Genomic DNA, 17,967 nt, shown 5'->3' on the forward strand with positions numbered 1-17,967 from the left:
CAAGCTCTAGGGGACTGGGGGGTGCAGGAGACTGAAGAGAGGACTAGGCTACCAAGGTGGTGGGGTCACAAAAAGAGCCTCACTGCCTGAGTCCCCCCTCCACCTACAGCATCTATTATCCATCCTTTTAGGCCTCCTCATCTGTGGCTCCTGTCTTTTTCTTTCTGAGTCTCCCTTGAACCCAAGTTGGGTGTATTGGGAGGTCACAGGCTGAGACAGGGAAGAGAGGATGTGTGTGGGTCAGACATGGCACTGGCAGCAGATTTCTGGGCATCTGCAGGCCAGTAGTGTGGCTGGTCCATGTCCCCAAGAACAGGCACGGAGGAGGAGGGCAGAGGCTACAGTGGGGACACCAGCTGTTCCCAGCCCCTAGGCTGGGAGCCTGCTGTCAGTGGCTCAGCCACCCAAAAAAGCTGCTGTGGTCAGCAGTGCAGCAAACAGACTGGGGGAGGGGGTCCAGGCCAGCTGCTGGCTGGTGGCAGACACTGGGTATGCAGGGCTTGAAAGGCTCGAATTCAACATTCCCACTTGTCCCTAGTGAGTTGGGAACATCCATTTCTGGAGCTCTTGGCGCAGCATCTCAGGCTGTCTTCTATCATGGTGGCTTGAGGCTCTGAGGGACACAGGCAGGTCTGTCATATGTCTAGGCCCCTGATTGCTTGTTAACACCCCCCCCACCCCCAGTCACTAGTTTTTGAAAGGCATTAGTTCTCCTAAGTGTAAAAGGGACAGACTGTCCTGTATAAAGTGGATGACTTTAGGTAAACTACTTACCATCTCTACCGGAATGTCCCCTCATCTGTCAAAGGGTTCAGTCAGCACGGTCTGAGTTATTGAGGGGACCAAATTGCATAAGGTTCCTAGCATGCTCCATGGGCCACACCATATACTTAATTACATGAACTCCTCTTCTGGGCAGGCATGGAGCTGCACACCGGTAATCTCAGCTACTAGAGAGGTGCACAATGCTGGAGGGTTGAGAAATTCAGGAGTAGATGCTTGGATTACATAATTCTGGCTACAGTCTTCAGAGCCAGGCGTGGTGCCTTCTACCTGCAATCCCAGCACTTGGGAGGTTGAAGTAGGTCAATTACTGATCAAAACAAGACCCTGTTCTATTAAAAAAAAAAAAAAAAAAAAAAAAGAAGAAGAAGAAGAAGAAGAAGCCTTCAGTTTGTGTGTGTGTGTGTGTGTGTGTGTGTGTGTGTGTGTGTGTGTGTTCCAGTTCCAGGGCGAGGAATTCTAGAAGAGGCCTGTCTTTCTTCCCTCTGCACCCTCAATCTCTATCCCTTTCTCACTGGGCGAAGGGGTACAAAGGATGCTCAAGAAGGAGGCTCCACAGTCTGGTCCCAGGCAGACTACCGAAGGTGGAGACCCGGACTTCGATGGAGGCGCGGGTATTTGTCAAGACAGGCAGATGCCCACCTTTTGAGGTCTGGCAGCACCACCACTGCCTTGGCACTCCCGCAGTAGCCTCGGGCTCGCTTGCTCCCCCCCTGCGCCTATAAATAGCTCAGGACACGCGAGCCGCGCGAGTGACGTGGCCGGGCAGGCGCGGGAAGGCGGCCGCTTGGCTGGAGCAGGTGGGTGGCAGCATCAGAGGGGCGTGCGCGACCCCTCCCCCCACCGTTCCCTCCTCCTCCCCTCCCCCCATGCCAGGCATCTGATTACGGACGCTGCTGAGTCATCTCCTGGCCCCAACGTCCTCCACTGTCCCCTCTACCACGTTTGAATCTCAGGCTTAGGGGCTGCAGGGAAAGGCAGATTCCCCCACCGTAGGCATAGGCGGCATCCGAGGCCGATGTGTGCAGGTCTGCGTCAATGAGGTCACTGTGGGTCGGTCCCTGGGTGATTCAAGTGCACGTATAACCCAGAGGTGACCTCAGCCCCACCTCCCTTGCCTGACTTCGTTTCCCGCCTTCCCGCATCTTTTCGTGATCCCCAAGCTAGCACATCTTATTCTGACGCCCCTCCTCTCAGAGGTCAATATCTCTTGTACCCTTAGCCCCCCTCCGAACCTCATAGCCGCTTGCTTTCTCTATCCCAATCAAATACACAGAGCAGGCAAGCTGAGACAAGAAACATTTAATTATGGGCCTGGGGGCTCAGCAACGCCCCCACAGACCCATCATGCAGCCTCATGTACAGTGGGCATTGGGCCCGCCCCGGGGATTTTGCTGGGGGGGCCCTCATGGCAGCAAACAGGGCAGTGTGGCTTTAGTCCCCTTTTAGGGGAAAAAGTGGGGCAAGGTGTGTTGGGTAGAGAATTGGTGTCCTCTCACTGTATGGTAGGCAGGACTGTACCCAGAACGGGGGGGGGGGGGCGGCGGCATTGGCTGACAGGATCAAAAGAAGGGTCTGGAGCTTGGAAGGAGGGGGGCTGGCACCAGGAATAAAAAGCAGCCTTTGAGGAAGGGGACATTGGTCCTGCCCTGGAGGGTTAAGGGTTCCTAGACCACCATTTGACTGTGGCCAAAAAGAACTTTGCATATCCTTCCTCCATCTCCCGAGGCATTCCTCCCAGGGATGCGCCATATAGAGCCCAGTGAGAAGGTAAGTTGGTCCATCTGAGGGCAGGGCTTTCAGAGAAAGCAAACCTCACAACCCCCAGCTGTCTGCTTCTGGTGATAGGGATTTCTGGAGCCCTAACAGTGAAAGGTTTTGACCACACAGGGTCCAGTGTCTTCTTCTCCACTGGGTCTTTGTCCGGGCTCCTTTTGGACACAGATTTCGTGTAGATAAAGGAGAATCAGACTGTTCTGTGGGGACCGTCCTCAAGGGAACAGACTCCTCTACCGGTTACATCCCCTTCCAGACCTCAACCCTGACCCTGCTCTGTCGCACAGGTTTCAAGTAATTGGAAAGATTCCTGAACTTTCCTGAGAATTGAAGGGGTGACGGGTGGTTAGCTTAGGGCTCTCCCATAGTCCTCAGTGTCTTCTCAAGCCAGAGAGGAGGGCTGAGGAACACCGAAGATCCTCTCTCAAGGCCCCACTTGCAAAGGGGTGGGTGGATACGCAGACCCAAGCAAAGGCTGTGGGCAGAGAGGAGTCAGGCATGCAAAGGCAGTATGGGCAGGTAGTCTCTGAAAGACAGCAGGCTAATTACTCCCTAGGGTGGGACTCGCTACGGCAACCCGACTAGGTGGTACTCGGGCTCTGGGTGGACCTACTGTAGCTTCCTCATTTCTTCCCACTTTGGACTCCCTTCCCCAAGCCCCAGAAGATCACCCCATTCAGGATACCCCACCCAAGAAATAAAACCTTCCTCAGTGCAGAAGGCTCCTAAGTGGGGGGTGGGTGACGCTGAGGAGAGAGACGCGGAGAGGAAGGGTGTGGCCAGGATGCCCGCTTCCTTCTCAGGCCAGAAGCAAGAGCCAGGCATGGGCAGGGGTAGCATCTGGGTTCTCTCGGTTTCTGTCAGATCTCTGCCAAGGAGTCGACTGGCACCAAACCCCGCTTCTTGCCACTGCTGACGCGGATGAAGCCATCACTATCCTTGCTTCTGCTCACGCCCACGCAAATCTGAGTGCAAACAGAGATCAGGAATGAGTACTGCTCTTGAGTCCAAAGGACACGCCCCGGGGGAGGGCGGGGCTGGCATAACTCTTGTAGACAGAGCTGATGCAGGCAGATCTAGGAAGGATCAGTAGTGAGACATGACCCAGGGGACAGCAAGGGAGCGGCACATCAGCAACAGAGCTGAGCCTGGTGAGCAGTTAAACCTACATCCAACCCTGATCCCAGGTCACAGAGGAAGTGGTGGAGGGGGAAGGACTAGCTTGAGGTGACCCAGCAAGCCAGAAGGCATAGTTAGTGCTTAAACTAACTAGTCCTGGCACTCTGGAGGCAAAGATGAGCAGATGTCCGAGTTTAAGGCCAGCCTGACCTACATAGTGAGTTCTAGGCTACCCAGGGTTAAGGCTACAAATAAAACACTGTCTAATAAAAACAAGCAGAGGCTGGCAGATGTGTGAGTTCAAGGCCAGCCTGTCCTACATGAAGAGTTCCAGGCCAGCCAGGACTAGGGCTACATAGTAAAATACTGTCTAATAAAAACAAAAAGCAAGAGCTGGAGAGATGGCTCAGTTTCAGTGGTTAAGAACCCTGGCTGCTCTTCCAGAGAATCTGGGTTCAATTCTCAGTACCAACATGGCCGCTCACAACTGTCTGACATCAGGTGTTGGGGATTTAGCTCAGTGGTAGAGCGCTTGCCTAGCAAGCGCAAGGCCCTGAGTTCGGTCCTCAGCTCTAAAAAAAACAAACAAACAAACAAACAAACAAAAAAACCCAAAACAACTGTCTGACATCCTCACACAGATCACATATATATATATATATATATATATATATATATATATATATATATATATATACACACACATATATATATATATATACATATATATATCCATCTGAGGGCAGAGCTTTTAGAGAAAAAAATATATATATATTTAGAGGATATATAGATCAATGCTTAAATCACAGTTGTTCTTAACACATGGGTCAAGATGCCTTTGGGGGACAAATATCACATATCCTGTATATCAAATTCTTTTGTTTGTTTGTTTTTTAATTTTTTGTTGTTGTTGTTGTTGTTTTGCTTTTCCAGACAGGGTTCTCTGGGTAGCCCTGACTGTCTTGGACTCACTTTATACAGCAGGCTGGCCTCTAACTCACAAAGATCCACCTTCCTCTGCCTCCTGAGTGCTGGGATTAAAGTCGTGTGTCACCAGCCCGGCTACATTACAATTTTTAACAGTAGCAAAATTACAGTTATAGCAATGAAATAATCTTACAGTTGTGGTTCACACAAGGAACTGTATTAAAGGGTCCCAGTATTAGGAAGGTTGACCATTGGGTTAAGAGCTGCACTGGCGCCCTGGGTTCGGTCCCCAGCTCCGAAAAAAAAGAAAAGAAAAGAAAAGAAAAAAAAAAAAAAAAAAGAGCTCCACTGGCTGCTCTTCCAGAGGACCTGGGTTCAATTCCCACCACCCATATGGCAGCTCACAGTCTCTCAGGGGATCCAACAACCTCTTCTGGCTTCTGTGGGTACCAGGCAGGCATACAACCAACAGAAATGCATGCAGACAAAACACCCCTACACATACAAGATAAATTAAAAACAAACAACAGAAAATAGTCAAGCCTGTGGATTCATAAGTCAGTGTTCTGTTCTATTCCAGCTGCCTCTGATATCAGTCAGCTCCCAGCTCAAGGCCCTGGGGAGGACTTACCATCCCTTTGTTCCTTTGCTTTTGTTTTTTGGAGATGGGGGGTCTCACTATACAGCCTTGACATTTGCTATACACAGTCTTTGTTTTTTGTTTGTTTCTTTCTTTGTTTTTTCAATGCAGGGTTTCTAAGTATTGCCCTGGCTGTCCTGGAACTCAATCTGTAGACCAGCTTGACCTCGAACTCACAGAAATCCTACTTCAGCCTCCCAGATGTATACCACCACCGCCCACCTGCTCTATAGCCTTAGGCCCAAGACAATCCTCCTGCCTTAGCTAGGAAACAGGCGTGTGCCACGGTGTCCAGTTTATGTCCTTCCGGGGATGGAACCCAGAGCACGCGGTCTATCAGCGCCCCCAGCTATAGTTAATAGAACTTCCCAGTTCTAATGTCTTCCCTCCTAACCTGCTTGCTCCCTTTCTTGTTCCCTTCAGACCCTCCTGTGGGGCACTCGACGCCCTCACTCAGTATATACTCCATTCCTGAACCCCGGCAGGGCCCTGGCACCCACCTGATTCTCCTTGAGACTCATGTAACCTTGCTCCTTGTTTCCAGAGAAGGGCTGACAGCATCGCCAAACATTCTCTCCCGGCCTCACCCGCTGCACAAAATTGGCCGGGAAGAAGCCAACCCGGTCGCCGATCTTGCCCTGGGGACGAGGGTGTCAGTGAGCGCAAGCATCAGCCTTACCCGGACTCTTTCTCTGGACCCAGTTCCTACTCAGAGCCAGGACTATGGCCCTCCAGACCTCAGGATCTCCTTATTCCAGCCCCTAGCTGGGGGATGGCTTCCGGCCTTGGATAGAGGGGGAGGGAAACTGACAGCAAGACCCAAGGGAGGGTGGAGTAACAGCTATCAGAATCTGCCTCCCCCCTGCACCCCGGACCCCATCCTGCCACGGTACCTTCCACCAGTCTTCGTTAGAGTCATCCACCAGCATGATCCGATCTCCGGGCCTAGGAAAGAGAGAGCTGGGGCAGCACGTGCGCCCTGCATTCCCCTCTCCTGTGGGAAAAGATTCTCAGAGCCCTTAGAGGCCATTGAGACCAGAGGTCCCTGAAACAGCCCAGAATTGGGCAGGAGACAGGACACTGCACCCATCACTTCGGCAGCCCCAGTCCCTCTGAGTGCAAGAAGCTAAGGTCCCCATCACCCTCCCCTCCAAGGTCAGTAGGGGTTAGGCGGGAGAAGTGGGGGTGGGGTGGGGGAGACCACAGGAAGAACTCACTGCAGTGCCAGGTCATTGTTCTCCTGGGGCAGGAACTTGTAGAGGGCAACATAGGAGTACATGGGCCCCACATCCTTCCGCACGGGCAACTTTGGGGGCTGTAGGAAAAGTTCGGGGTCAGTGATGGTGGGCCAGTTCCTTGCTCCACCCATTGTCCACTTGCTGTGAATATGCATGCTGGCCCCCGGAGTCTGTGAGGTAGGACAGAGTGAATTTCTGGTAAGTAATAGGGTCTCATGTGTAGCTCCCCTCCCCTGCGTTGGGGGAGGGGACTGATCTAGAGAGGGAAGACACCCTCTGACTGCTGCATTCGAGAATGGCAGCATGACTCCTCCCCTTGGGAGGAGTCAGACAGTGGAGTCCCCTCCCAATCTTCATGGCTCCCTTTTGACTGTGGCCTCTCTCTGGGGCCTGAGGACACAGGAGGGAGTAAACAGTCAGTGCCCTTTGTAGTGTGTTGTTATGTGCATAGTGATCGATGACAAGAGGTGACATTTCTTCCCACCCTGGCCTGTGGGTTCCAAGCTAACCCCAGGCAAACCTGCTGTCCAGGGCTCTTCTCCTCTGCTCCTGAGCCTTCACTCTCCACTGGGGCTGTGAATACTGGGAACAGCAAGGTAAAGCCAAATTGTGAAGCTTCAGGAAATACCTCCCCAACGTCTTCTGGTCCCTGGGGCCTTCTCGCCCTGGCTTACCACTGTCACCAGGTCCCTCTTCTGAGCTGCGGATGCTGCCTTCCCCATCTTCTGTTAGCTCATCACGCTCACTCTGGGGAGAAACAGGAGGAGGAGGATCAGCCCCTCGGCCCAGCCATGCTCGGTTCCCTCCCCTAGGCCTCCCCTTCTGTGCGTACCAGGCTCCGTGTGGGGGACTCAGACGTGCTGCTGAAGCTAGACCGGTTCATCAGTGCCAGGGAGGTGCCGTAGCGCAGGGTCTCATAAACTGGGTCCACCTTCCCGCTGGTCCCTGCAGAGCATCCGTCCTTCAATGCCTGGCACCCAAAGCTCCACCATGTGGGTCCCAGGAATAGAACTTGGGTCACCGGGTTTGGTGGCAAGGGGCTTTCTTTGCTGAGCTAACTTAACCCTAGCCCAATCCAGCTCGATTTATGTGTCATTAGTATTTGGTGTGTAAGACGGTGTCTCTATGTAGCAAAGATGGCTTTGAACTCCTTATCCTCCTTCCTCTGCCTTCCGAGTGTTGGGATGCCTGGCATGAAACGCCACACCCAACTTGGTCTCACCTCCTTCAGTGGTGTCTCAGTGTCTGACCCAGAGTCTCGAACTAAGTAGGTACTCAATAAACTGCTGGTTGGGAGATGAATGAAGAAATCAGTAAATGGAGCCCACGTTCAGGGCAGGAGCCTCCAGGGAAGCGGAGTAGGCAGTGCCAGGAACAGGCAGTGCTTGTGTGACTCAGGTATGGAACCGGGAAATGTGTTGATTTCTTACAGGATCTCTGAGAAGCGGGGGTGGGGCTAGAGTGTGGGTCACTTACCGGTAGGTGGGGACTCTTTGCTCATGGCACAGGCTGGTGGCGGCTCGTGCACCAGGAGTGGGGAGCTGAAGTTGCGTCGAAAAGATGTGGACTGAGGTAAAAGGAGGCAGAGAGAAAACAGAGAGACATAATGACCTATGCAGGGCTTGGTCATGCCCACACCTGGGGCCACCCCTCAGGAGGAACCAGCCTTGAGCCTCCTCCATTCAGCCATTCTACCACATGACATCTCTCACTTACTGTCTTGCCCGGGCATTGCTGGTGAGAGATCTCCTCGGAGCACCAGAGGTGAACACTGACCTTGCATGTCTTACACCGCAAGCCCTGCTTGGAGTTTCCTAGAAGGGATTGTGGGTTCAGCGAGAAGAAATGGCCAAGAAAGGACACCCCCATAGACGATAGACAGGGACAATAAGAAAAAGCCTGGCTAAGGGCCCGGGGATGAAAGTGGTGGCAGTGCATGCCTGAGTTTGAGGCCAGCCTGGTCTACAGAGCGAGTTCCAGAACAGCCAGGACGACACAGAGAAACCCTGTCTTGGAAAACCAAAGAGGAAAAGGAAGTTGAAGAAGAAGAAGAAGAAGAAGAAGAAGAAGAAGAAGAAGAAGAAGAAGAAGAAGAAGAAGAAGAAGAAGAAGAAGAAGAAGAAGAAGAAGAAAGGAGGAGGAGGAGGAAGAAGAGGAGGAGGAGGAGGAAGAGGAGGAGGAGGAAGAGGAGGAGGAGGAGGAGGAAGAGGAAGAAGAGGAAGAGGAGAAGGAGGAAGAAGAGGAAGAAGAGGAAGAGGAAGAAGAGGAAGAAGAGGAAGAGGAGGAGGAGAGAAAAAAGAAGAGGAGGAAGAGGAGGAGGATGAAGAAAGGCGGCAGCAGTGTGGAGAGAAGCATGAAGGAAAGGCATCAGACACTTAATAGTTTTGTGCTGGGCTTCAGGGCCTGGCACTCCTCCCTCCTACAGTGATAATGTCGTCAGCATCAGCACAGCCTACATGTGAGCTTGGAGCAACGGTGGGAACAACTACCACTCATGATTCTATCGTTTTTTTTTCCAGAGTCAGCAATATAAAATCCGAGGAAGATTACATGCTAGACAAGTGCTAAGAGCCAAAGCTCGCCCCCACCCAACACTCGTGTGTCTCCCCAGGGAGAGAAGCACAGCGGGTCGTATGACCCTGCATTGAGGTACTCCAATGCCAGGGATTTCCGTGACTTATTCCCAGATGCCCACCAGCTTGCTTCAGGGCCCACCCAGGTAGGTACCTACCCACAATGAGCTGGTGGCACAGCTCACAAGGGCTGGCTCTCTTGAAGACGTGTTCCTGGAAGCTGTGCAGCCTCACTGGTTTGAGTGGTGCCAAGGGGCGAGGGACTGGGCACGGAGAGGGGGTCGGGGTGGGTAGACCTCTGTCTGTGGAGGCAGGTGGTGGAGAAGGAGGAGGCAGTGGGGTTGGTGGTGTCAGCAGCACCTCTGTTGGGCACTTCAGCTCAGAGCCTGAGCGGAGGAAGAAGTTCTCCACACTCTTACTTCGAAGGATAGTTTTGAGGGAGAGGGAACGCTTAAATCGCTGGAGCTGGGAAAAGAAAGTGAACCGTGAGGGCTGAGCAGTGAAGGCTCCCCGCATCTCTTTTGGAGGCAGCAGGAGAGCTGAGGTCCACAGTCAACAGAAAAAAACTACCAAAGATCCCTGCTCTGACCATCCAGCCTCTCAGAGCTGTGGGAGCAGACAGGGAATTCTACGGGAGTTGTAGCTGGGCAGGTACATGCTTAGCAAGGGTGGAGACTATGAAGTCGAGTGGCCAAGGAGTAGCTGCTGGTCTCCTCCAGTCAGTTAAGGCTGATCCAGTGAAGCCCGTAACCATGTCACCCCCACTTTTCCACCCCCCACCCTCCCAAAAAAACCCAACAAAAACCTTTGGGGCCAAACAAAACAGACAGGGGAAGGGCAGGATGGAGAACTGGCACAGTAGTTAAGGACACTTGTTCTTGAGAAGGACCTGAACTGATTCCCCACATTCTGTCACTCCAGTCCCAAGAGATACAGCGCCCTCTTCTGGCCTCCCTGGGTACCAGGCACTCACATGGTGCACATACACACAAAGGCCGGCCACTCACAGAAAACACACCAGGTCTTTCGGTTTTTTCACCAACAGAGATGACAGAGGAAGGAAGATCAGAAGTTCAAGGTCATCTTCCTTGGCTACATAGAGTGTGAAGCCACTCTGAGAAGCATGCGACATTATCCTTTTAAAAAATAATTTATTTTTATCTTACAGGCATTGACGTTTTGCGTGCTTTACGTGTGTGTGTGTGTGTGTGTGTGTGTGTGTGTGTGTGTGTGTGTGTGAAGGTGTCAGATCTTGGAGTTACAGATGGTTGTGAGCTGCCATGTGGGTGCTGGGGATTGAACCCAGGTCCTCTGGAAGAACAGCCAGTGCTATTAGTTACTAAGCCATTTCTCCACCCATGAGACATCATCTTAAAAAGAGAAAAAAGAGGGTTGGGGACTTAGCTCAGTGGTAGAGCGCTTGCCTAGCAAGCACAAGGCCCTGAGTTCAGTCCTCAGGTCCGGGGGGGGGGGGGCGGGGAAAAAAGAGAGAGAGAAAAGGATCTAGTTGATATATGATTTATTTTATTTATATGAGTATACCATAGCTGTCTTCAGACACACCGGAAGAGGGCACCAGATCCCATTACAGATGGTTGTGAGCCACCACATGGTTGCTGGGAATTGAACTCAGGACCTCTGGAAGAGCAGTCAGTGCTCCTAACCACTGGGCCATCATCTCTTCAGCCTCTCACTGTGTAGCCCTGGCTGGCCTTGAACCCAGAGAGATCCATTTGCCTCTGCCTCCTGAGTGCTAGAATTAAAGGCATGCTCCATTACTCCCTGTAAAAATCTAGTGTTATTGTATGTGTTGAGACAAAATCTTGCCGTATTCTCCAGCAGGTGGGGCTGAGCAGGAAAGTACCCCACACCTATATCCTCCAAATGAACCCTCTCCCGCAGACTTTATCCATGGTCCATCCCCTACAGCCAGCGTATCACTGAGCATGCGCTGTTCTTACAGAGTGCCAGAGTTCAGGTCCCAGCACCCAGGGAGTATGGTGGTTCATAATCCCCCGTAACTCCAGCTCCAGAGCGCACCATATCTTTTTCTGACCTCAGGGGGTCAGAAATCCCACACATACTCATGATTTTAGAAAAAGAAAACGCTAGCTTAAAGAAAAGAAACATTGGGGTCGAAGATTTAGCTTAGTGGTAGAGCACTTGCCTAGCAAGCGCAAGGCCCTGGGTTCGGTCCCCAGCTCCGAAAAAAAGAAAAAAAAAAAAAAAAAGAAACAAAAAACAAAAAACCAGCCATCTTCCAGGTCTTCAGGAGACAGTTCAATACCACAGGGAACACCCATGGCAGGCGGATGGGGGATGTATGTTCTTCCCACTTCTGTCTTCCTGAAGCTGACACCAGGAATCTCAAACTTACCTCTGTACTTATGCCTGGGAGTTTTGATGCCCATATTGCTTTCTCTGCCTTCCGCACTTCCAGAGGCCCTCTCTGTTTGAGAAGAGCCTTTCTCACAGCAGCTAGATCCATTTCCTCCTGATGCTCCCTTGTCCTAATACAGAACTCCATCAGGGCAGACTTCCCTCTTGTCCACTCCTAACCGCTCCTAAGGCTGAGTGAGGCAGAGGCCCTGTCACCTCCAGTCCTCGAGGGTCCCAACACACAGTAGGTACTTAGTCACAGTGCCTCTGCCGAATGCATCACTGACAGAGCTGAGGCACTCTGAGGCTGGAGCTCTTTACACTCCTCTCTCAAACACAGTCTCTTGGAGTCTGTGTAGAGCAAGGTATGGTGACCTCCTTATCCAGAGCCTCTCTCGTCCTGTGGAGAGTTACCTTATTCCTGCCCACTCTGTTCCACCAGCAATAGAAAAGGGGGGCCGAAGTCTGGCTCTAGGCAGGGAGTCTTGGCCAGGGTTCCCAGCCGCCATGCCAGGCAGCTTGTGTGCTGTGGCTGACTGCCTAGCACCTGTGTATGCCAAAGGGGTGGAAATAGTGGCCCCTGCAGCTTCCCAGAGGCCAGCAGGCAGCAGAATGGAGGAGAGAGAGGCAGAGGGGATGTTTGGGCACAAGGCAGGCTCTAGGAAGCCAGCTGGGAGGCCAGAGCTCTGGGGTGTCTGGCACACCGAGGTGTTCATTTGCTTCCAAACTCAGCTTCCTGGACAGCACTGTGGGCTTCTTTGTGCTCCTATGAGAAGCGAGGCCTGGGGCTCCAGATGCCTGTGTGCAGCAGGAGCAGAGGTGGAGAGCCAGAAGGACAATGAAAACCTAACGAGCCTACACATACCTGCCCGGGTCAGGCTGGGGCTGCCAGTACCACACAGGGCTGTAGGGCTCTGTTGGCGTCCAAGAGGAAAATGAATACCATTGCTACCCTTCCTGCCCCTACTTCCTCCCACCAATGTTCTGCTCAGGCACAGAACACATAGGAGGCAAAAATCAGAGAGCTGTGCTAAGGATAGGGCAAACCCAACCTGTAGTCTGAATGTAAATCACTTGACTTCCTGTCTCCGAGTCTCAGTTTCCCCACATCCAAGAAGAAGGAGGTAACACTGGGTACCCCTGGGTCCAAACAGATCAGCCAACTAGAAATGTGGCCCCATAAACAGTTCTCAGCATTAGAAGACTGGATCTGGGCTAGCACCTGACACACAGTCTCGCACTGAATGCCATGCTGCCCACTGGGGGAGACCATCATTGACCCATGGTTCAGATGAAGGGTGGAGTTTAAAGGACTTCAATGCCCCCCTGCTCTGAGTCCTCAGCTGGGGAGTAGCAGAGGCAGGAACTGGATGGTGGCTCAGGCTGCTCGGATCAAGGAACCAGGAGTACCCTGCTGCCTCGAGCCCTGCCTGGGTCTTCTGCCTTTCTTTCCTTAGCTGTTCCATGGATTTGTCTATTGGGTCAATAGAGGACTTCAGGGTTAGAAGGGATGGGAAAGACTGGACACCTAGACCAGTCCCCCACCCCACAACATCGCTCTGGCCGCATTGTCTCTGAATGAGTGGCTCTTGGTCACCTCTTGTGAGGGGAAGCACACCCCCTGGTGGATAGTCATTCCACCTTTGGACGATGGCAGTAGCTAGGAAGTACTTCCCTATATAGCGGTGAAGCCTGCCGCCTGTGACTTTTGCCTATCACCCCATTCCTCTCTTGGTTCTGGCTGGCCTAGTCATTCCAACATGTGGGGACTTCAGTTGTGTTCCCTCCTGAGGCTATTACTCCCTCCAGAGTGGTTCCTGTAAATCTGAGCCCGTCCTCCTCAGCTGTAGCCTGTGCCCTTTATTGGAATACCCCCTCCCAGGGATTCCGTGCCAGAGCCACCTCTGCAAGGGTACCAGAGGTGCCAGGAACACAGTGTTCCCCTGCATCAGGGCAGCCTCCACTCTGCCTGCTGAGTTTCTAACTCAGCTGTGGACTCCAGATCCCAGGCGGGCAGAGAGGAGAGAAAGAATTGCCACTTGGGTTGACTGACAGATGTCAAAGGGCCCTCCCCTGGCCAGAGGGCAGGATGGGACAGAGCTGTCAAATGGTTGACTCCACCAGGCCAGGAATTCCAGCTTCTTAGACTCTTGGTCTCTGCGGCCGTCCCTCCATTTTCCGTTTACATTTGTTATTTGTGTGTGCGTGTGACCATGAACATGCCATGACACATGTGTGGATGTCAGAAGACAACTCGTGGGAGTGGGTTCTCTCTTTCCACCATGTTGGTGGGTTCTGGCGATTGAACTCAAGTCATCAGGATTGGTAGTAAGGACTCTCTGACCTGATGTGGCTTGAATAAAAATGGCTCCCATAAGGGGCTGGGGATTTAGCTCAGTGGTAGAGCGCTTACCTAGGAAGCGCAAGGCCCTGGGTTCGGTCCCCAGCTCCGAAAAAAAGAACCAAAAAAAAAAAAAAAATGGCCCCCATAGACTTGTAGGGAGCAGCACTATTGGGAGTGCAACCTCGTCGGAGTAGGTGTGGCCTTGTTGGGGGAAGCACGTGGGGTGTGTGTGTGTGTGTGTGTGTGTGTGTGTGTGTGTGTGTGTGTGCATGTTTGGCTTGGGTTGGAGGTTTTTGCAGCGCCAGTCGGGCCCAGCGTCTCTCTCTTCCTGTCGCCCGATGATCCAGATGTAGAGCTCTCAGCTACTTCCCCAGCACTAGGTCTGCCCGAAAGCTTCTCCCCATGGTGATAATAGGCTAAACTTTTGAACCTGTAATCCAGTCCCAATGAAATAGTTCCCTTTCTAAGACTTGCCTAGGTCATGGCGTTCTTCATAGCCATAAAACAGTAACTAAGACAGTGATAAGGATCTCGCCGAACCCCACGGGCTGCCTTGCTGTGTCCACTGCAGGGGCCCGTTTCTGAGACACTTCAGCAAGCTGCTTCACTTGGGTCAGGTTTCCTTCCAGGGCACCCGCAGGCTGTCTGGTGTGTGGCCCAGGTCACCAGGTCTGTTCTCAATCCCTTCTTAGAGCAGGAGCCCAACCCACCGGTGTCCTCTCCCTCGGAGATCCCTGGAGGTTCCTCTCCCCCTCGGTTTCCCATGCCATCTCCTGAAACAGTACCAGGCAGCTGGCAGTGGGTGGTGTCGGATGTGACAAGAAATGACTCAGATGGCAAAACAGGCATGGTGGGGTCTTCCTGGAGGACACCAAAGGAGGTGATAAGAGGTATCGGATGGATGAGATCCTAAGAGAGTGGTCCTACCCAGGAGGTTGCTAAGTAGGCTGGAGAGAGGGCTGAGACCCCATCACAGACTAAGCAAGGCTGGTAAGAAATGCCTCAGAGCACCAAGCTGATGACTCCCGGGCACCTGGCCCAGTGTCGCATCTGCCTGACACAGAGTTGGGTGGGCAGCAATTTCTCCGTCTCTCAGTCTGCAAAGTCTAGAGAAATAAGCTTCTTTGGTGAGGGCTGAAGGAGGATGACAAAAATCCCTGTCACCTCTGCCCTACAGAGCAGCCCCTTGTCACATCCCCAGGTCTGCCTGTGAGATCATTTCAGAGTGCTACACAAGGACAAAAGGAGCCAAGGCTGGGAACCCAAGTGGTTAGGTACAGAGGGGGTCTTCTGTGAGGCCCATCTCTTCTACTCCTCCAGACCTTCTGCGGCTCAGACCCAGAGCAGATGACATTGCAGGGTCCTTGGGTTGGAGGAGAGAGGTACAGCTCTGCTAGGGTCTGACCCCCCCCCCCCACACACACACAGCTGAGCTTGCTGCCTGTGGGTTTGCTGAGGTAGCACCAAGCCAGGCTCCTGCCTGCCTTGGAGAGCCCCTGAGGGGCAGGAGCTGACAGGTTCTCATATGACAGGCACTGGGAGCCCCTCCAGACTCTGGAGAGAGAGCAGGGGGGCTGTCTATCTGCCCAGGGTGAACCAGAGCTCAGTGTGAGGCCAGCTCCCAGGATCCCCCCTGGTGTCGCAGGTAACCCAAGGAATATCCTCACTGTTCCTTCCTTTCCAGGAGAGATTTGGCACCTAAATTTGGGTCTAAAATGCGGACCAGGAGCCAGAGTAATTTTTAGAAGGGAGCAGAAGGCCAAATGTATACCGAAGCCTTGGATGTGAGGGATCCAGGTATGGTGGCACAGCTGTGATTTTTAACTCTCAGAGGTAGAGGAAAATGGCCAAAAAGTTTGAGGCTAGCCTCAAGTACACAGTGAGTTCTAGCCCAGCTAACGATACTTAGCGAGACCTCTGGTCTCAAAAGCCAAGGGACTGGACTGGACTGGGAACCCTGGAGAGTAGCAGGGTTCCCAAGTGCAGGCACAGGGTAGCTACCTGGATAGCTTCAGTAAGACTCCGTGCTAACCCCGCTCAACTCCCCGGGCTCACTGCGGTCATGACCTTGACCTTGAATTAACCTCATATTCTGAGGGGTCGTCAAGATGGACAGAGAAGGAAGATGGTCCGTGGGAAGTGCTGTGTAGGAGCTTGTGGCTCCAGGGAGCCTCAAGACACCGCTCATTTCTGGTTCTCACCACATCTTCCCTGGTCACAGGACCAGGATGGTAACAAACACCAGGGTGGAATGGAGAAAGGAGGAAGTCTTGGCCTGAAGTCTAGGAAGGGGAGAGGGCTCCCTCCCACAGTGTCCGCTCTTCCCATTCCTGGGCGCTCAGGTAGCTTCCCACAGAACTTCATGGGCACCTAGAAGTTGAGGAGGGGGCGGACTCATTACGGGTGGGAGGTGGAACGTGAGCGTCGGCCTCCCCCACCCCTTTCAGTGCCCGCAGTCTGGGCTCCGCCTGCCTTCACGGGAGAATAATTTATTCATTGTGACTCCCGCAAGAGTAACAATCATACATAATTAGGGTTAATTATGACATTCATTAATTACGATGACTTCTTCTTTTGATTCTGCCCTCTCTCCTCCCCTCTCCCGGTTCTCCGAGCGGGGGGGTGGGGCCGCCTCTGGCTCTGGAACCGCAACACTCCGGGTCCCCGCCCGCCACCGACGGCCAGCGCTGCCGCAGCCCCCAGCGCCGGCTTGAAAGCTGCGCACCCCGGGCCGCGGCCTTTCGGGCCCCCAGCCTAACCGGTCCGCGAGGTGCGTGCCAGGCTGCTGTGGGTCAGAGAGGGACACCGGAGACACACAGAGAAGCACGTAGGAAAGCAAAGAGAACCGGAGAGTGGCACGCGCAGAGAGGAGACGGTTGTGGCTAGGAATTCAGAGGAGCAGGAGAGAGGGGGCCCGGGGAGCTGCAGACAGCGATCTGGCGGCCCCGGGAGGGGTGCGCCTCGCACGCACACACGCGCGCGTACACCGGCCCACACCCGCTACACACGGCCACACACGCCCTGCGCCTCCGCTGCGCCGATTCCCTCCAACAAAGCCGACTTACAACCGCCCAGGAGGGAGCCGGAGCGCGTCGGCGCCTCGCGCGTTCTGGCGGGTCGTGCTCTTGTGATCTGCTCCTTGGGTCCCCTCGTCGCGAACCCTCTCCTCCCTCCCCGGCACGGCGCGCAGCCTTAGGAATCACGCGGGCCCCGTTTTCCTTCCGTGACCCCAAAGGGACCCAGCCACTGTGATCAGCGCTCCAAGTCAGAGATGCCCGGGCGGTGCCAGGCCTCGCGCCCCACGACTTACCTTGGTTTCTTGGAGGGTGGAGACGGTCCCTGGGGGAGTATGGGTGGCCGCGTCATCCGGTTCATTCTCCTTCTCGCTCATTTCGGTCATGGTTGGGGTATAAAGGAAGAGAAGGTACGGAGACCCGACGGCAGGCCCGCCGGGGGCAGGCTGTGAGTGGCGGGCGTCTCTTTGGGACTCTCAAGCCTTTCTCCAGGGTCTGCTCTCCAGTGACCCTAGGAGAAACCCTCCCAGGCAAAGCAGCCCCCTAACCCCAGGCACCAGGGAAGAAAGTTGTCGGTGTGGCAGGGGAGAGGGCGGCAATTACACCGAGCCGCCGGAGCGGGACGACCCGGGGTGTGAGGACCAAGGGTCTGCAGAGGATGCTGCGCTCCGCGGGAGGAGGAGGGAAGTAGGGATGCGCGGATGTGCAGAGACAGGGAGCGACCGAGCTGTCCGAGTCCGGCCGGCTCCGCCGTCCTCTGCGCCCGCCCCCCATCTCCCTCCCCCTCCCCGCGCGGGCCCCAGCCTTGCACCCGGCGGCCCCTCCGCCCAGTCCTAGCCTCCCAACTTTGATTTAGGAGGTCGCCTGGTCCCTCCCCCTTCCCTCCGCCGCGCCCCCGCGCAGCTATGCAAATCAAGGTTCTCAGCTATTGGCTGCGGTGGTGGCTAGGAGGGCCAGCTGGGTGGAGTCTTGGGGGGCTCGACAAGATGGGGAGGGGTTTGGAGGGTAAAGAACAGGAGGGGTAGTTTTACACTGAAAAACCCGAGATGGGGGGTGGGGGTGGGGGACAAAATTGAAGGAGGGCTGGGCCGCTGAGAGTAGCGTCCTGAAATACAAATAATTCGAGGCTGCCGCAGAATGGCCGAGAGGAAAATCAAACTTACAGCGTTCTGAT

At 53.9% G+C, this 17,967-nt stretch overlaps 1 protein-coding gene across 1 annotated transcript; it reads right to left on the reverse strand.

The window, feature by feature from the left end:
* Positions 1 to 2,070: 2,070 nt before the first annotated feature.
* On the reverse strand, positions 2,071 to 17,659 carry Stac2 (SH3 and cysteine rich domain 2). The gene is given in 11 exon segments (NM_001399483.1): positions 2,071 to 3,524; positions 5,746 to 5,883; positions 6,139 to 6,190; positions 6,463 to 6,560; positions 7,004 to 7,065; positions 7,158 to 7,230; positions 7,316 to 7,428; positions 7,960 to 8,050; positions 8,200 to 8,297; positions 9,215 to 9,521; positions 17,090 to 17,659. Coding segments are annotated over 11 exon segments (1,227 nt in total). The 5' UTR covers positions 17,180 to 17,659; the 3' UTR covers positions 2,071 to 3,419.
* Positions 17,660 to 17,967: the final 308 nt, after the last annotated feature.

This window comes from Rattus norvegicus, chromosome 10, assembly GCF_021556685.1.
Source record: "Rattus norvegicus strain SHRSP/BbbUtx chromosome 10, alternate assembly SHRSP_T2T, whole genome shotgun sequence".
Taxonomy (NCBI): Eukaryota; Metazoa; Chordata; class Mammalia; order Rodentia; family Muridae; genus Rattus; species Rattus norvegicus.